At 35.2% G+C, this 17,535-nt stretch overlaps 1 protein-coding gene across 2 annotated transcripts; it reads right to left on the minus strand.

Moving 5' to 3' along the window:
• Window positions 1-1,055: 1,055 nt before the first annotated feature.
• PPWD1 (peptidylprolyl isomerase domain and WD repeat containing 1) lies at window positions 1,056-17,534 on the minus strand. 2 transcript variants are annotated; one of them, XR_015748219.1, is made up of 12 exons: window positions 17,329-17,534; window positions 15,766-15,868; window positions 15,187-15,287; window positions 14,352-14,472; window positions 13,204-13,651; window positions 11,018-11,208; window positions 9,086-9,275; window positions 7,248-7,429; window positions 5,454-5,535; window positions 3,427-3,599; window positions 2,581-2,763; window positions 1,056-1,367 (listed from the first exon to the last, which is right to left on the minus strand). XR_015748219.1 is itself a non-coding variant. In XM_026670545.2 (11 exons), exons 1-11 carry the CDS (start codon window positions 17,519-17,521, stop codon window positions 1,224-1,226), a joined length of 1,938 nt encoding a protein of 645 aa, XP_026526330.2. In that variant the 5' UTR covers window positions 17,522-17,534; the 3' UTR covers window positions 1,056-1,223. The 2 variants fall into 2 exon arrangements, 1 of the variants encoding a protein (XP_026526330.2); XM_026670545.2 differs by lacking the exon at window positions 3,427-3,599.
• Window position 17,535: the final 1 nt, after the last annotated feature.

Below are 17,535 nucleotides of genomic sequence, written 5' to 3' on the forward strand. Positions count from 1 at the left end.
ATTTTGGCAACGTTTGGAGAATCTCTGAATAGATTTTACTGGATATTCTGTATAAAACTATCTAGATTAAATTTAACAGAATTGAACTCAAAATTGGCAATAGCATGATTCAGTCATGTTCTCTTCTTAGCTGGTGGCCAGTAGTTAGAGCTTTGTCAGATTTATCCTTAAAGAAACACTACCTAATACTCTCGCTAAGTTAAAAACCAAAGGAACCACATTATACTTTATATATAAACAAGAATTCAAAATGCTTTGCATTCACTTCCCATTCTGAGCTATAATATTGTAATCTGGTTAGATTTAGTGGCAAATGAATAGGTCCTGTTTTGTATCTAACATTTGCTTCAAAAAATTATGAATGCTTAGCTTACACTGAACCACATTTTGGTCTCATCTTTTGTACATACTTTTAAAATACAGACTTAAAGAAACCACTCTCAAGAAATCTAACATTCCCAGCTAATGTCTTCTTATAACAAGGATCTTATATTAAGGCATTTATTGTACTGAGCTAATTCAAAGATCATAAAAATGTGCTAGCTTTTCAGTTTGCCCTATCTTTTCATCCCACAAAATGAAATAATGGGTTATAGAAAGGAGATATCTGATAAGATAGAATGTTGAGTAGAGTTACATTTAAAATGCAAATAATTCTCTACTCAATAAGTTCACAGTGTTATTACTAAGATTTCAATGTTTTTTAAATACTGAACTCAATATTTCCACATAAAACTATAGTTTGGCCAACTGTAGATGAATCTATATTCACTAACAATCCTGCTTGACACACCAAACATTACTAAAATATTTTAATCAGATCTGAAATATCAAATTTTTATTTACTTTTTTGTGAAGTCACCTACAAGAAGACCATTTCACAAGGTGAGTTGGTAAACAAATCTTAGTAAAATGTTTTGTCCCCAACTGTAATACCGTAGTAACATAACAATATGAAAATGGAATAGCACGTGCTTCCCATGCCAAGTCATTCAAAAAAGCCTGGAAATCAATTAATATCCACATAAGACATATATACAGGAAACAAAATATAATTGTTTTAATATGGTTGGGTTTTTTACTTTTATTAAAAACATTAAAAATATTTTTCAGAGCATTTGAAGGCATGACTAAAATTTGTTCTGAACTTTTTATACCAGAAATAATTAAGATTTCCACATAGCTGAAGTCCCTGAGGTGGTTTTTTAAAATTAATATTACTATTATTTCACAGTGATATTAATAATGCTTACATCTTCATAGGGTTTATCTGTTTTTGGATTAACTTTGACATTTGAAATTCTCTGAACAACTTCCATTCCTTTAGTGACTCTTCCAAATACGCTGTGCTTATTATCCAGCCATGGCTGTTATGTGGTTGTAATTAGTTGACATGCGAAAATAAACAGAGAAACATTAAAATTGAAAGTAACAATATTGAAAATTGGATCCTATAATCTGTAATTGAGGGAACATTTATATACATAAAAATGGCTCTTGGCTGGAATTCTAGGAGGCATGCATGCAGGCAAATATTTATTTTATTTAATGAATTTATGTTGCCGCCTATTCACCTATGGCAACTATATATACATATTTCTACTTTGCAGTTTGTTTCTTTTCTAAATGGCTAGCAGGACAAAGAAAAAAAATAAGTATGCCACCTTCTGTTAAGGGAAATGACTGATTTTATTAACATGGATTCTATTTCCACTTATGATTCTTATGGCAATATAAAAAGACAACAATTCAATATGATACAATTATTTCATTTCAAAACAAATGTGAAAAATACAATTGAATTAATGCTACTTAGTGCCACGGACATCTTGGGATCTAACTCAATTCCAATCTTAAGGTCTATGGGTCTATGCTTATATTTTTTGTTGCCTTCATTTACTGGTAAACAAAAAATCTGTGTTTTGAGTGGTTAGATCTTTCCTATTATAGTCTGAGGAAAACTGTCAGGATTGCACCTAAATCACACGTAGCAGATAAAATACAGAGCCAATTAAACTTTCTTAAAATTCCTGTTCAGATCCTCAACTCTCTCAATCCTTGTCTCTCCCCTAGAATTGTTTTCATTTCAGCTAGATTAAAGGTGAGCAATGAGGCTTCAGGTCCACATGCAGATCTCAAGCTCCTTTTCTGTGATCTTCAGAAAGCCAGCAAAAATGCTGGCAGAGTGTCCTACTACTATGGAGATGTCCCAAAGTTGCTTTTTCCAAAAGGCAACTGGACTTTCTTCGTATTTTTCTTTGGAAACATTTTGTTTCGCATTCATACTACTCTTTTTGGATGAGAAGCAAAACGTTTTCAAAGAAAAAAACCCAAGAAAGTCCCGTTGTCTTTTGGAAAAAGCACCTTTGGGGCAATTGTGGAATTTCTATTGACATTTATTCTTGAGATGCAACAAAGTAATTCTTAAAATAAGGTTAAGATAATTAGAAAATAAAATCCTGCTTTTATTCAGTTTGCAATATCACACAGCCCATATCACACAGCCCAATATCACACACCCCTTCATTCCACAAAATATCATAACCTGAGCAACTGACAAATACCTGGCATGTTACTTACCGTTGGTACTACTGTTACAAAGAATTGTGAGCCATTGGTGTTTGGTCCTGCATTGGCCATACTAAGTGTATACGGCCTATCATGTCGTAAAGTTGCATGGAACTCATCTTCAAATTCTCCTCCCCAGATGCTTTCACCTCCCATGCCAGTGCCAGTAGGATCACCAGTCTGAATCATAAAACCCTGCATTCAGCAAAAAAAAAATATGGTCTTAAGTTCACATTACCATTTTAATAATGCAATGGCAGTCCTACTGCATCAATTTAATGCCCATTCTTCACACCCTACTGATTAATCAGATCTCCCTGAGAAATTCTCAAGCAGAAAAAACAGGAATGGAGTATTAAATCACTCTTTTGAGACCTAAGCAGTTGGCATTCACGGGAAGTACCATGATTACTAGTTAGATTAATAGTATTTGGAGAGATTTCATAATGTTGTATCTCTATGCAACATTATGAAATCTCTCCAAATACTATGCTCCAGAGTTGCCACATACTGTCCCATAAATTTCACAACTCGTGAAAAGATGTAAAATACAATCTAGTAAAAAGTATATCCTTTAAGCCAATATTTCTCAAACTTTGAAAGTTTAATATGTAGACTTTTAACTCCCATAATTCCCCAGCCAGCAAACCGGGAAATTCTAGGAATTGAGGTCTATATGTTTAAAACTTGCAGAGGCTGAGGAACATTGTTTTAAGCAATCCAGGATATATTATAATTAATGTAGCAAGAATACTTATTTAATTCTCTAATACAAAAGTGTATTAAGTGTTAAGTGTATTTCTAAACTAATCATACCAAATACTTTTGAGAGAGAATATATATAGCTCATGGCTTAACTGTGAAGTCCTTGGTGCGCTTTGAGCTTGGTTGTTTGCTTGCAGACATTTTGTTACCCAAGGTAATATCACTGTGGACTAGTGTGGGGTATAGCAGAGACTGTAATACGGCAACCATAACACTCTCACATGTACAATCAAAAGAATGGATCCAGTATGTAGGTGACAATTTTCCTGTAATAAAAAAGCCATAGCTAGAGAAGACATATGAAACAACATCTTTAAAGGAATAAAATCACAAGGAAAGTAGAAAACAATACAATACACTTCCTTTATATTCTCAGAAGAAGAAGAAACTACAGCAAAATACAAATACAAGTCTATTGAAAAACACCCTAACCTCCCACAAGTGGTGCTGTGTAGCAATAAAAAGATTCCTGACCACTCAATCTATTGCAGCAAAACAATATAAGCTATGGAAAGAGTAACTACCATACATCAAAAACATCTCAGAAACAACAGCCTATTACAACCATGCAATAACACTGTAGCACATAAACTCTCCAAGACATTTTAAGTCAGGGGTATCAGACTTGCGTCATCACAGGGTCATCACATGACATATCTGGACTTTTCTCCCCTTTGCTAAACTAGGCAGGAGTGGGGCCAATACGTGACATATCCAGCCCACGGGCCATAAGTTTGACACCCCTGTCTTAAGTAAACCCGAACACTCAGTAGCCCAACAACAACAACAACAAACAGAAGTCATCTACAACATACAGTGTAAGGAATGTAACACTAGGTAATACAGACAGCGGAAGACTAGCAGAGCACATTTGTGAACACCTATTAGCAGTCAAACCACATTGTCAACTTAACCATAGTTTCAACTGGGAAACTGAGTCTATTAGAGCCATCTAAATCCAAAAACTTTAGGGAAATCCCAGAAGCCTGGCATCCAGACAAATCATCCATCATAGAAATAAACCATATTTACACCCATTTGAAAGAGACAATAAAAAGCTCAGAAGAAAACAAAAATTCCAGAAAGCCGCCTCTCAAGCTGCCAGCACCCAGATAAGCAAGGACTAATACTAGACAAATAATCAACAGAAAACAACACCCCAATTAGGAGAAAGTACCAAGGGGGGGAAAAACTCCACACCCCACCAAGTAAGCTACAATTTACAGAGAGCAAATCCTGCATCACTTGAACTGAAGATGTTCTCCAATTGAGTAATAAAATGACTTCAAGCAAACAACCAAGCTCATAGAGCATCGAGGACTGCATAGACATGAAAACCTGTGCACATATTCGAAACATACAGGTATGACCATGATTGAGTCCAACATTTTTGTGAGACATTTGTTAAGTGAGTTTTGCCCCATTTTATGACTTTTCTTGCCACAGTTGTTAAGTGAATCATTGCAGCTGATAAGTTAGAAACCCAGTTGTTAAATGAATCTGGCTTCCCCACTGACTTTTCTGGTGAGAAGGTCTCAAAAAGTGATCATATGACCTTGGAACACAAACAGTGATCATAAATATGAACCAGTTGCCAAGCATCTGAATTTTGATCTCATGATCATGAGGATGCTGCAAAGGTCGTAACTGTGAAAAGAATCATAAGTCACATTTTTCAATGCCACTGCAATTTCGTAAGGTCATTAAGACTAGGATTACATGTAATTGCCTTAAAATTGTTTCAATATTTCAACTGCATGAGTTAGTTATACAGTTTCAGTGATGGAGCTTAAGCTTTATTAAAAAAAATATTATTTTTTTATTTTATTAAAAATCATTATCATTTTATCTAATGGCTTGATTCCCAAATTAAATGCACCAATAAAGTAAGAGCAACATATTAACTTCATATTAACCATATACATTTTAAATTTATTTTTACTACAACTTAAAATATTGGCACAGATTTGCTTCAGAAATACAAAATTTGTATGACTTGTAAAGGGCTATAATTAACTAGGTAAATCAAAGCTACAGCAACTTTGCTAATGTAAATACTCTTGGTTCAGTGTATGAACGTATATTATAAATGCTGAAAGGGATGAATAGCCATCAATTACCTTTATGATCCGGTGAAAGGTATGTCCATTATAGTAACCATTCCTACTGTGTACACAGAAGTTTTCTACTGTTTTGGGGCACCTGCAGGCAGAGAGTTATCCTGTTAACATAAAGTGTGGCTGCCCAATGTTTTCACTTAGACTTAAGAAGGACCCTACTGAGCCAATCTAGTGTAGGATTTTTTTTTATTACAATGAGCAATGCAATGCTAGTGGAAAGGCTGTAAACAGAACAGGAATGCAGTGCCAACTCTTGTGTTCTCAAACACTAATACTCAGAAATAATGCAACATCAAAGTCACCTTCATAACTAATACAATATTTTCCTACATTAAAATAGTTTAAATCCCCATTCTGTAAGTTTGTGTGTAATGAATGAAAGGAAACCAAATGCCAGAGAGCCAGTAAGAAAAGGAAAAACTCATCTACAGGTGGGATTTTTAGAAAAATTGTCCAGCTCTCTTTTGTTTTTCCCTTTTGCCTCTTCTCTCAGAAGGGGATCAAGAGCACGCCTTCCTGGATTGTCTTAAAGTCAGATAAATCCACTGCTCCAATCCCAGTTTCCAGTGGAATAAGGATTAGTATTTTATTTTATGAAAAATGAGTTATACTTGGGTGCCTTTGTTATGCATTGTTCTCTTTCATTTTGTCTTTTTTCTGTGGGTGACTGTTGGAGTGTGCATATTTCTGAATAAAGAAAGAGCAACTGAAGGTAATTATTGCATTCATTTTTCCCATTCTTCCCTTCACCTTTCCATTTCCATCTAACTCCTGATCCACACAATAAAGACATACATTCTTATTGAATCGGCATTCTCCTTCTGAAAGGATTGTAACTTTAACTCCCCAGTCAAACAGAAGCACAAAAGAAGGAAGGCAGAGAAAGATGTCACCACCACATCTCCTATGGAGTAAAGTAGATCAGGGGTCCCCACCCACCGGTCCGCGGACCGAGACCGGTCCGCGGAACAAGTCTTACCGGGCCACTGGTTGCTGGGCGCCGCCATCTTTTTTTGATAAAAAAGTGCTTCGGTGAGCTTTTCCGGGTAGAAAGCCATTTCTACCCGGAAAAGCTCACGAAGTGCGCGCCATCTTTTTGATGAAAAAGTTCTTCCGGTGAGGTCACCGGAAGCACTTTTTCATCAAAAAAAGATGGCGGCGCCCAGTTGATGCCGGTACCGGGCCGCGGCGCCCAGCTGATGCCGGTACCGGGCCGCGGCATAAAAAAGGTTGGGGATCACTGAAGTAGATGATTTGTCAGGAAAAGTATTTAGCAACTGCATTTTCCAAACAAGCTCTCCCCAGAAATGTGGAGGTGCAGGAGGAATTGTGGTTAGGTCTTAGGGACACCCCATTTTAAGGAATGAGAAAGGACAACCCACTACATCCCAGGTAGGTATGCATTTGTGTATGTTCTATTACACTGTCTGTCATTGCATCTTGTATTTGTGAAGCCATCAATTTAAGTATGAATAACGCCTCTTCGGTTTTTTTTATAAGATTTGCCTGTACTGTAGTTTGCAATATATGAGAACAAAAATAAGGACAATTCCCCTTCTTCTAAAGTTGAAGTTTGATTCTGATTATCTTATGAAGGGGGAAAGAGTGTAAAAATGAAGATTTGTTCTGTTTGGTGAGAAACAGAATGAACGTTTTCCTCAGCTTTCAATGAGAATCTTTTTTTCAGATGAATATGCCATACCAGAAAGCAGCTGTGGGATTGGAACAAAAGGAATATCCACTACGTTGGTGAAAGGTCCAATAATAAATTTAAAATAGTTTTCATATACATACTCAACAGGAAACAGTTTGACATGGATATCTCCCATGCTTGTGTGAATAATGGCACTATCAGAAACTCTTTTGGGCCCTTCAGCTTGGGTGGCTGCCATGACTTCTTCTTTAGATGGTTTCTCATTGAAGACATCTCTATCAGAATCTGCACTCTTGGTGTCTTCTGGTTCACGTTTCGTAAACTGAAAGACAAGGCAGATGAATCATAAAACCCTGCACTGTTAAAGTTCACTCTTGTGAATTTACAGAATTACACTTGTTCTTAAAAAGCTGTACAATCAGTCTGCTACTGAGTCAACTTCTACATGCTGGATTTGGCATGTAAAGCTCTACAATGATTAGGATCTAAATATCTGATGGATTGATTTCTTTCCTCTATAACATTAAGAACTGGTAGATATATTTTGTGTTACATTTGCAAGAAATTTACTATGCAAAAAAATTCAAACGTAGAAAAATATATAGATAAACTTGAAAAAGGACTGCATCCTCAATGACAGCAATAGCTAATTGCTTCCATAACACTATCAAGAAAAGTGCATGAATGCAGTCATCAGAAATCAACTTTAAGTACACCTTAACTTTTTTAAAAAATGTGGTTATTTTTGGTTTAAAAGAACATGGAACATATTGCTGACATAATAAGTTCTCTGAATCTAGTGCAACTGTGCATGAAAATAGCTAGTTCTGTATAATGTCACCTAGAGTAACTAGCCCTAAGGAAATTCACAATTCAACATGGATGCATATACAAAAGTTGGAATTGTAACCGTATCTTTAAGTACATAAGAAAAAAAATATTTTGGGAGGTGTGGGGTTATGGGGTGTAGATGCTAATTCACTTGGAAGCTGTTTGGATTTGGATGAGATAATACAGGTCGAAACAGAATTGCAGAAACTGTTTGCTTATAAAGGTTCTTTGTAAGCTCCAGTGTTAACTCTGGATGGGGAAGTATTATTCCTGAAGGAACAGGTTTTAAGGATTCTCTCGGACTCATGCCTATTGTTGAATGAGCAAGTGAAGCTGTGGCCAGGGAGGCATTTGCACAATGTCACTGGCACCACATTACAGCAGTACTTAAAGCAGGAGGACCTGTGTTAGATAACACAATATGTTCTACATCTTTGAACACAACTAACAAACTGCAATTTCTGCAAAATGCAGCACCCAAACTATTGGCAGGTGACAGTAATTACCTTTCAATCTTTTGATTGTGCACCAATAAAATTCTATATGCTTAGATTCCAGATGCACTCCTCTATATATCCTTGGAAAAGCTGCTTTCATGAAGGGGAAATGGCTAGGGCCATTAATAATATTTATTGATGAACTTCCATTAGATACGAATCATTTTCCATTGAACGGTTGGGCTTGCATCTATCTAGTTAGCATTCTGGAAATTGGTCAAGATGAAGATTTGGGGGGTGGGGTGGGGGGAGAGCGTCTGGCTATGGTTGTGTTGCATATTGTTCTTATCAGCTATCTATTGTGTATCAGGTAACTATATCAATATGTAGAGGCAGTTTGGTGTAGTGGTTAACACAACAGGCTAGAAATCAGGAGATTGTGATTTTTAGTCCCACGCTAGGCATAAAGTATGACTATGGACCAGTCGCTCCTTCTCAGCCCTGGAAGGAAGCAACACAAACCACTTCTGAAAATGTCGCCAAGAAAAATCATGACGACTTGTATAAACAATCACCAGGAGTTAACATGGATTTGAGAGTATAAAACAGTGCTTATATTGTTGTATTTCTTACACTTCTATTATTAAGTTCTGGCTTTCCTTAGAGATTATAGCAATACATAAAGCAATAAATTAAAAGATAAAACACACCACATAAAATCTGTTCTTTTTAAAGGCAGTACAGATTATTGTTGGATCTGCTTGAATGTTCTGGAGAACAGGATTGTCAGATGCTTTCATCTCAACAGTAACAGCAGCCCGATGTTTCTTTGGCACTCCCTGGAACAGAGCCAGCTGCGTAACTCTGATATTCTCCTGTTTACCTAGAATTCTCACACATCTATATTTAGAAGGTAAAATATAGGATCACCATTAAGTTTCTAATTCATCATGCACTCTTTACTCTTGAATCAACAACATAACACAAAATATTGTCTGTCAGGAAAGATGTTTTGTGGGTCCTATTCATGAAGGAATGTCATCTGATAGGATCCAGGAGGACAGGCACCCCCTAGGTCAGATTGGCCTCAACTTTGATAACTTTCTAGAAAGGCCTGAAAATAAGGCTTTGTCATCTGCCTAGGTATCCAGTAATGTGTGCATGTAATCTCTAAGATGATATGTTGTTCGGGAAAATTGACTGCGCTTTTCTGCAAATTATATTTGTGGTTTCAATGGTTTTACTGCTTTTAATATTTTAATACTTTTTGTTATTATTTGTTCTGCTATTCTTTAATAATTTGTTTACCACCTAGAATAATGTATGTCAGATGTGTGGCTATATACATTTATCAAATAAATAAATACATATTTCATAATGTCTAATGTCATAGAATTCCAGCGATCGCCCTAATTAAATCATGAGCCTTGAGCCAACTTTCTTATGCCAACTTGGAAACACTTATAGGAATGTTTTACAAGTTGATAGTGTCCTTTGAATACACATAGCAAAATTGAAAATCAGAGTCTGACATGGTAGCCATTTTATCCCATTAACTTGCTTCCTTCACTACCTGCCCTCCCTCCAGCCTCCTCACATTGGATCCCCCAAACACTGATGCATACCTACTCACCTATGGGTTTTGTTTGTCTTGTTTTTGGAAGAATGAGAAGTACAAATCACCCTCCCCCATGAAAATCTAGAAGAATAATACTCTCCCCCCAATTTTTATGTAAGTAAATTATAATTATCATATAATTAGTTAGATATAAATAGGATTTTAATTTTCATGACTTTCAATTCATATAGTTTGACTTCAAAATATTCTATGGAATGCAAGTGACCAAAAAAACTAAAAATAAGAGCATTTATGAGCACAGTGAGAAAGTTATTATATGGTTCTTTTGATTATGGCAAGGACTTGGTTCTAATTTTAGCAATAGTTCTATTGCATTTTCTTCACAAAGGATTATCAAACCATGTCTGGAAAATTTGGGAGGGAAATGTAATGTCAGACTTCATTCATAACGCAAACATACATATAATCCCAGTCTGAAAATTACAAATTCATCTCTTTTCTAAGCCTTGGAAAAATAGAAATATCTATTAATTTTCAATCAATGAAATTACTGCAAGAAGAATTTGATTACTTAATACCACCCAATATCAACTCTGTCTTATTCAATTAAGATTTTGATCCAATGCATTTGTGTATCTAAAACTCTCAAATGATCGATGCCATTAGAATGGTTTTTAAATACTTTTAAATCTAAAATATTTTTATAAACGATTAAGCAACATCATTAAGGTAGATATCAGCTATTTACAAGAACTTTGAAATAACTGAAATATCCAACTTTTCAAAAATTAGTGGCAAAGGGTTTTAAATCATACATTTCTTATTATTGTAAGATAAAACTAATTAATTATTTGAAATGTATACATTTATGTTTGGTAAGACAACATTCCCCAGAATTCTGATTTGCAGTGTTTATGTGAGGCAATATTTATATCAAACACAAATGTGAAACTGTTAAATAAAATAGGAATGCTGAGGTTGAATGCTTTAAGATCTCTAGAAAAAATTCCTAACATTACAAAATCATGCTAGTTACAGTTAAAAAACCAGAATTTCAACTTACCGATTTGTTTCCACGTTGATAACTTTAATTCCCAACATTGTCCCATAGAGCACAAAATGTCCAGTTTCATCAAAAATGATGTTAATTAACCTTACTGCATCCACCTTTTCCAATTCCCTCTCCACAGCCATACGTCGTCCAAATTCCATATCAGGGAGTTGCTGTCTCATCTGCTGTAGCTCAGTAAACATCTACAAGATGACATTTAGCCATAAAGAAAAGGAAATCTACCTGAGTCTTACTATATTATCCATTTTATTAATGCTTAACACCATCAAGGATATTGTATTTTTTCCATAAACACTACAATGACTTACAATTAATATAATCAAACAAGCATTAATTATGAAATATTACTGTTAATTCAATACTGTCAATTCATTTATTTATTGCCATTAACTGCATCCCCAAACTGCCCTTAAAGCAGAAAATTTCAGCATGAGAGATAATATACATATATTATGTATATTATAATATTGACTATGTATCAGAATGGTCAAACAAATGGCAACTTCAAATCTCAACAAATAAATGCTCTGTCTTACATATTGGCAAAAAAACCCAGAAAATAAAATACAAGCTGAATAGTCAAGATCTTGTTGATGACCCAAGCTCTGTAAAGGACCTTGGAATACTCATCTCTAATGATCTCAGTGCTAGAGCCCACTGCAACTACATAGCCAAAAAGGCATTAAGAGTTGTTAACCTAATCCTACGTAGCTTTTTCTCTGGTAATATCACACTACTAACTAGTGAGCATACAAAACATTTGCTAGACCAATGCTCGAATACAGCTCAACAGTCTGGAACCCACATTACGTATCTGATATTAGCACAATTGAGAAAGTCCAGAAATATTTCACAAGAAGAGTTCTCCACTCCTCTACTCGTTGTAGAATACCTTATGCCACCAGACTTGAAATTCTAGACCTAGAAAACCTTGAATTACGCCGTCTTCGGTCTGATTTAAGCATGGTATATAAAATCATACATTGCAATGTCCTACCTGTCAATGAATACTTCAGCTTCAACCATAACAACACAAGAGCACACAATAGATACAAACTCAAAGTTGACCGCACCAAACTTGATTGCAGGAAATACGACTTCAGCAACAGAGTGGTCAATGTCTGGAATACTCTACCCGACTCTGTAGTTTCTTCCCCAAACCCCAAAAACTTTAACCTTAGACTGTCTACTATTGACCTCACCCCTTTCCTAAGAGGTCTCTAGGGGGTGTGCATAAGCGCACCAACGTGCCTACCGTCCCTGTCCTATTGTTTCTTTTATTTTTCTTTTATTTTTCTTATATGTACCCATTTCATGTATTCATAACTATGTATACACTTATACTTATTATCTTGTAAACAATTGACAAATAAAATAAATAAAATAAATAAATAAATATATTTTATATTTTAAAAAAATATAGAATTACTTAATGTGAGGTCCAGGGGGAACTTTGAGCCTCTTGTTTCTCATAGGGGCACCTCCCCATGAACCATCCTTCAAACAGAAGTTCGAATGGCCCCATTAGGCTTGAGTTTTAAGAAAGCTTGAGTTGTTTAGAAGGGCATTGAGTTAAGAACTATCATCAGTATGCTTATTACTATCATAGTAATAACACTGTGACACAACTATTTTATTTTAATAATTTCTGAAGGGTGTTGACGGTGAAATTACTATTTCTGTATTAGTTGTAATTATTTTGTTTTTTACTGAATCTTGCTATGTATCAGCTCATATACTGAACTGTATTATTCTAGTTAATCAAAGAATTAAAGCTGTCTAGCGGGGGGGAAACCCTTTGAAAATAAATTAATCTTTTAGTTCTTTGCATAGATTTTGCATTGAACTACGGGCTGGATTAAATGCCCTCTAAGATTATTTTATGATCTAAACTTTCTGTAAAGTTTGTTTCAAAGTGTTAAATATAACAGCATTAGTTATTAGAACCTTTATTACAATCTAGTAATCCACACACTTCAAAAGTATGAAAAGGAAAATGGAGCCAAATGGTGGCATTTTCTTATTAACATACCGGTAACACAAAACTGCTACAGGTTAAATATGAAAATAAAAACCCATTTCTTACAAAAGAATTCTTATAATCAAGATAATCTCATCACTGAAAGAATTAAAAGAAACTACTGGAAAGCGAATAAATATAAGAAAAAAATACTTACACTCAAAGATTCATCAAAGACTCGCATAAGTTTTCCTGTTAAGAATCTGAAAATCCGGACTTTTCTGTCAGAGCCAATAGTAGCCATTTTTTTGCCATCAGAGGAGAAACTCATACTGGTTAGGTAGGCTTTACATTTAGCAAATTCATATAAATCAGTGTCTGTTTTATATTCCCAGTGCACATTCCTAGGAAATTTATATTCATGGGAAGGACCAGTCCAATATTCAATCATTCCAGACTTGTCAGAAGATACTATGATTTTAAAAACAGAATTCAGTCGTATCTGAGTAAGAGGCGATGTATGTAGTTTATTAAAAATGTGAAGCGGCTGATTATTGCCTCGACCATCGTATATAAATATTTTTCCAGTACTCTTCTCAGAGGCTGCAACTGAAGAGATGGCATCTCCTGGGCAATAGACCCACTCACACTGGCCCGGATGGTAGCTGGAATGAATAAGACAGACATAATATTAGGACTCTCTTTATTCCAAAACAAATTTTGAAAACTATAAGGATCAAAATGTACAGAAAAATTAATGTATTTCTAAAGTACAATACACTATAGCCTTATTTGTAATAATATTTATTAGTTACTAAATCATTCAATGTATATCTTACTATTCATTTAATCCTTAAGCAGTCCAACTCTGGATATATTCAGAAGTGCTGGTAAATAAAGTCCCCACCATCCAGTCAGAGCTGAAGAAGCTTCCTGGATGAGAAGCAAAATGTCTTCAAAGAAAAACCAGAAAGTCCAGTTGCCTCTTGGAAAAAGGCATTTTTGGGACAATCATGACCTGGATGACTGAGAATCTCCATAGACACTCACCAAAATTAGCATCTTTGTTTTTGATAGTCATTGTTTTCTAAAATGCACAACTATGTATAGCTCTTTCCCTTCCATTGGCAAAAGAATGCAAGCAATTAAACCTACTTTAATGCTTTGGTTACCATAAATGACTAATTAAATCCATAATAACAATATATTGCCTCTGATTTTGTGCAATCTGACTTAAAATACACTGAAAAGAAGTTAATTTATTCATTACTTAGTCATCAATCAATTTCTAATGATATTTTAGACAAAATATCCTAAATATTTTGGCAATCAAACCAGTATAATTGCAAATATTAAGTGATTTACCCAAGTTTCAACATGTTGATCATGTCGAAGTTCACCACGTCAAAAACTTTCATTGCTTTATCATCCCCAACAGAGCAGAACAGCGCCCCTTCTGAGCTAGTTGCAATGCCTTCAATAACACCTATTGTGGTTAAAAAACTTTCATTTGAGAAACTGTTTGAACAAAATGATTAAAAATGAGTTATATCATAAACACTGAAAGATGGCTACAATCCTGTAACACTTCCTATTAAACTTTTGAATAGATCTTTGTAGGATATTGCTGTAGGGCAGGTATCCAAACATCACTAGAGATTTGAGGGCCACCGTAATTTTCTGATATCACAGCATGGCTTCAAACACAGTCGTGGAAGTGTTCAGAAGTGTTTTCTTTATCAGGGGTCCCCAACCACCGGGCCCCGGACCGGTACCAGTCCATAGAACATTTTCTACCGGGCCGTAGTTTGCTGGGCACCGCCATCTTGTTTTGATGAGAAAGTGCTTCGGTGAGCTTTTCCGGTTAGAAAGCGGCATTTGGGTCCTGAAGAAGGAATCCTCGAGCCTTCAAAGGAGGGTTTCGGCTCGGGGAAGCCGGCTCAAACAAAACTTTATGATTTTGAGACATTCAAAAGAAAATTCTCAGATGTCTGTATTTTGCAGAATGTAATCTTTTCAATCCCTTACTAGAATTGCTAATTAATTTTTGTCTGCTTCTGCTAAATAATGTAACTCAAGAGACAGACTGACACATATCTCTATAGTAACATTTAATATTGAAAATTTATATTTAATAGAACAGAGAACAAAGAAAGAAAGGCAATATAAAAATTTACTAAGTAGATACACAATAATTTACCTAAATGGCTACGAAAATGTTTAACAAATTCAATTCCTTCTTCTACCTTCTTCCAGAATTTGACATGTCCATCATGGCTGGCTGTTATTATGAAATCTGTTCTGCAAATACAATCATATGAAAGAAATAAAGGTCTAATCTAAAGATTCCAATGTGCTAAAAGGTGTTGTACTTCTCTAGTTTTACACACTGATGTTTAAGACACACTTCAGATCTTAGTACGATAAAACTGTAAAACTTGAGCAAGGATCTGGAACAAAAGGAAAGGAGTGCAAGGTACCATTTTTGAGAGAAACCTTGTCATTTTACTCCAAACTTCCTAAGCTCATTAATTCTTTCAAAATATGTCACACAATTTGAATTAAGCCTTCTATTGAGTTTAGAACTCTGGATTATGATGTGGATTTACCCCAAATAAGTATTCTAGAGCACAATTCAGAAAACCTTTCCACAGAATTTGAAGCAGGATTCAGCTAACCATGCTGAAGCTAAATCGTACATCTAAACTAACTTTTAAGCAAAAAATTTTTTTCTAAAAGAGATATACAATGCAACATTAATAAAAAAAATTAGACTTACTTAGAACATACTACATGAGTGATGACGTCTCTGTGCATATAACTACGCTCATACATTGAAGCACTGGGAAGATTATCAAGGTAAACATGTTCAAACTCAAGAACTATGAAGTAAGAAAGAAACATTTTTAATGAAAATGCTTCACTTAGATTTGATTTAAAGCAAAATTTAACAATACTTTTTAGTCAGAGCAATGCAAATATCAATAATCTCAACACACAGCTATTTGCCTTAGAGCTATGCATAATTTAATCCCACTACAAACAAGGAAATATGTGTAGGATTACATGGCTGAAATCCTTCCTTTCTAATTCATTTTTAGAAAGATAATTAGATTTTTATCTTGCTTTTTAAAAAATATATTTTGATCAATTCAAGATAGCAAGCATACCTAACATTCCTGCCTATTTTTTCACAACATATTAATGGGACCCACAAAATTAATTGCTGTGTCACAATTTCTTGGAAAAGCATTCTTCCAAAGACTTATATGTCCACCAACTGACCTATTTAAATGAAGCCTTAAAACTTGCCCTCCCCCACACAGGCTTTGGGTTGGGTTGGATGATGAGTCCATGATGGATATACTGTATGTTGAGAGGTGCTTCATTTTGTCTAGAAGACTAAGTATCTTTTTCTCATTACTGTTAATTTATTTTTAAGATTGTACACCACCTAAGTTGTTAGGAAGTCTGAGGACCTTACCAATTTAATAAATAAGCAAACAAACTTTTATAAGAAAAATAATGATGAGTTTGGGCACTCTGGTAATTAATTTAACAACCTGACATCAGTTTAAAAAGGATAAGTAGGGGTAATATAAATTTTCTGTAGAAGAGCTAATAAATAGCATTGTGGAATTTCACAATGAACAAGCTAATCACATGGAATGGTGGGGGTGTTCTTAATATACAATAAACTACAAAAAATTTAACAAGTCCTAAAACCAATCAAAAGTGTTGGCAGATTTACTAACAAACCAAATAATACACCCAATGGAGTCAGTGGGAAAAATAACTCCAAACTGTTCATAGTAAATAGTAATCTTGATAACAGTAAATAGTAATCTTGATAACAGTACTGACAAATGCCATAATATGTATGGGTTTACAGGTGGATTTAATCATGTGAAACCTAAAGGTTTACAGATAAGTCTATAGATACAGGCTTGAAACTTCCAGGAAATAGACATCAATTTAATCCACAGATCTGAAAATTCAGTTCAGACTGATAAAAACTGCTCTAAATCAATTTGTGCGGAGTGGGAACTTGTGATTTAGAGACAATGACTAGGAAACCCAGCCGGATTAGATTTAGGTTGCCATCTTGCAACTCTGTACTTGGCGTTAGATAACATTAATCGCAGTAGGATTCCCCGAGGAAAAAGTGTCTGGGATCACAGTGTCAGGATTGACGGGGCTCTTCTTGAATCTTCCGGATTAATTTTATTTTTATTTAGTATTGATTAGCTTTTTATGCCGTCATTATTACTTTCTTTTTATTTATTCAATTTCTACAGCCACTCAACTCAAACAAGTGACTTGGTCCCTGGTCCTCCTTTACCTCTTCTCTTTTTCGCCTGCACAGCCTCCCCAGGGAGGGGCCCAACCCAACGCTCTTGCTCTTTGTCTCCTTCCTCCTCAGACCCTTCATGTTTTTCTGCCACCTCCTTCTCCTCCTCTTCTTCCTTCTCCTCCTCTTCCTCCTCCTTCTCTCCTCGAGCCCTTCTTTTGCGAACGCATCCCGCCGACGCCATGTTGCCTTACGTCA

Source organism: Notechis scutatus, chromosome 2 (assembly GCF_049901735.1).
Source record: "Notechis scutatus isolate UNSWTSFEM ecotype Mainland chromosome 2, rNotScu1.2, whole genome shotgun sequence".
Lineage (NCBI taxonomy): Eukaryota > Metazoa > Chordata > Lepidosauria > Squamata > Elapidae > Notechis > Notechis scutatus.

Bases quoted from the DNA above. Each gene is read 5' to 3' on its own strand.
- PPWD1 (XM_026670545.2), bottom strand. From the start codon at position 17,521: ATGGCGTCGGCGGGATGCGTTCGCAAAAGAAGGGCTCGAGGAGAGAAG. The intron at 14,473-15,186 runs GTAAATTATTGT...TAACCACAATAG, and splicing joins ACATTTTCGTAGCCATTTAG to GTGTTATTGAAGGCATTGCA. The intron at 5,536-7,247 runs GTATGTATATGA...CTCTGCCTGCAG, and splicing joins GTCAAACTGTTTCCTGTTGA to GTGCCCCAAAACAGTAGAAA.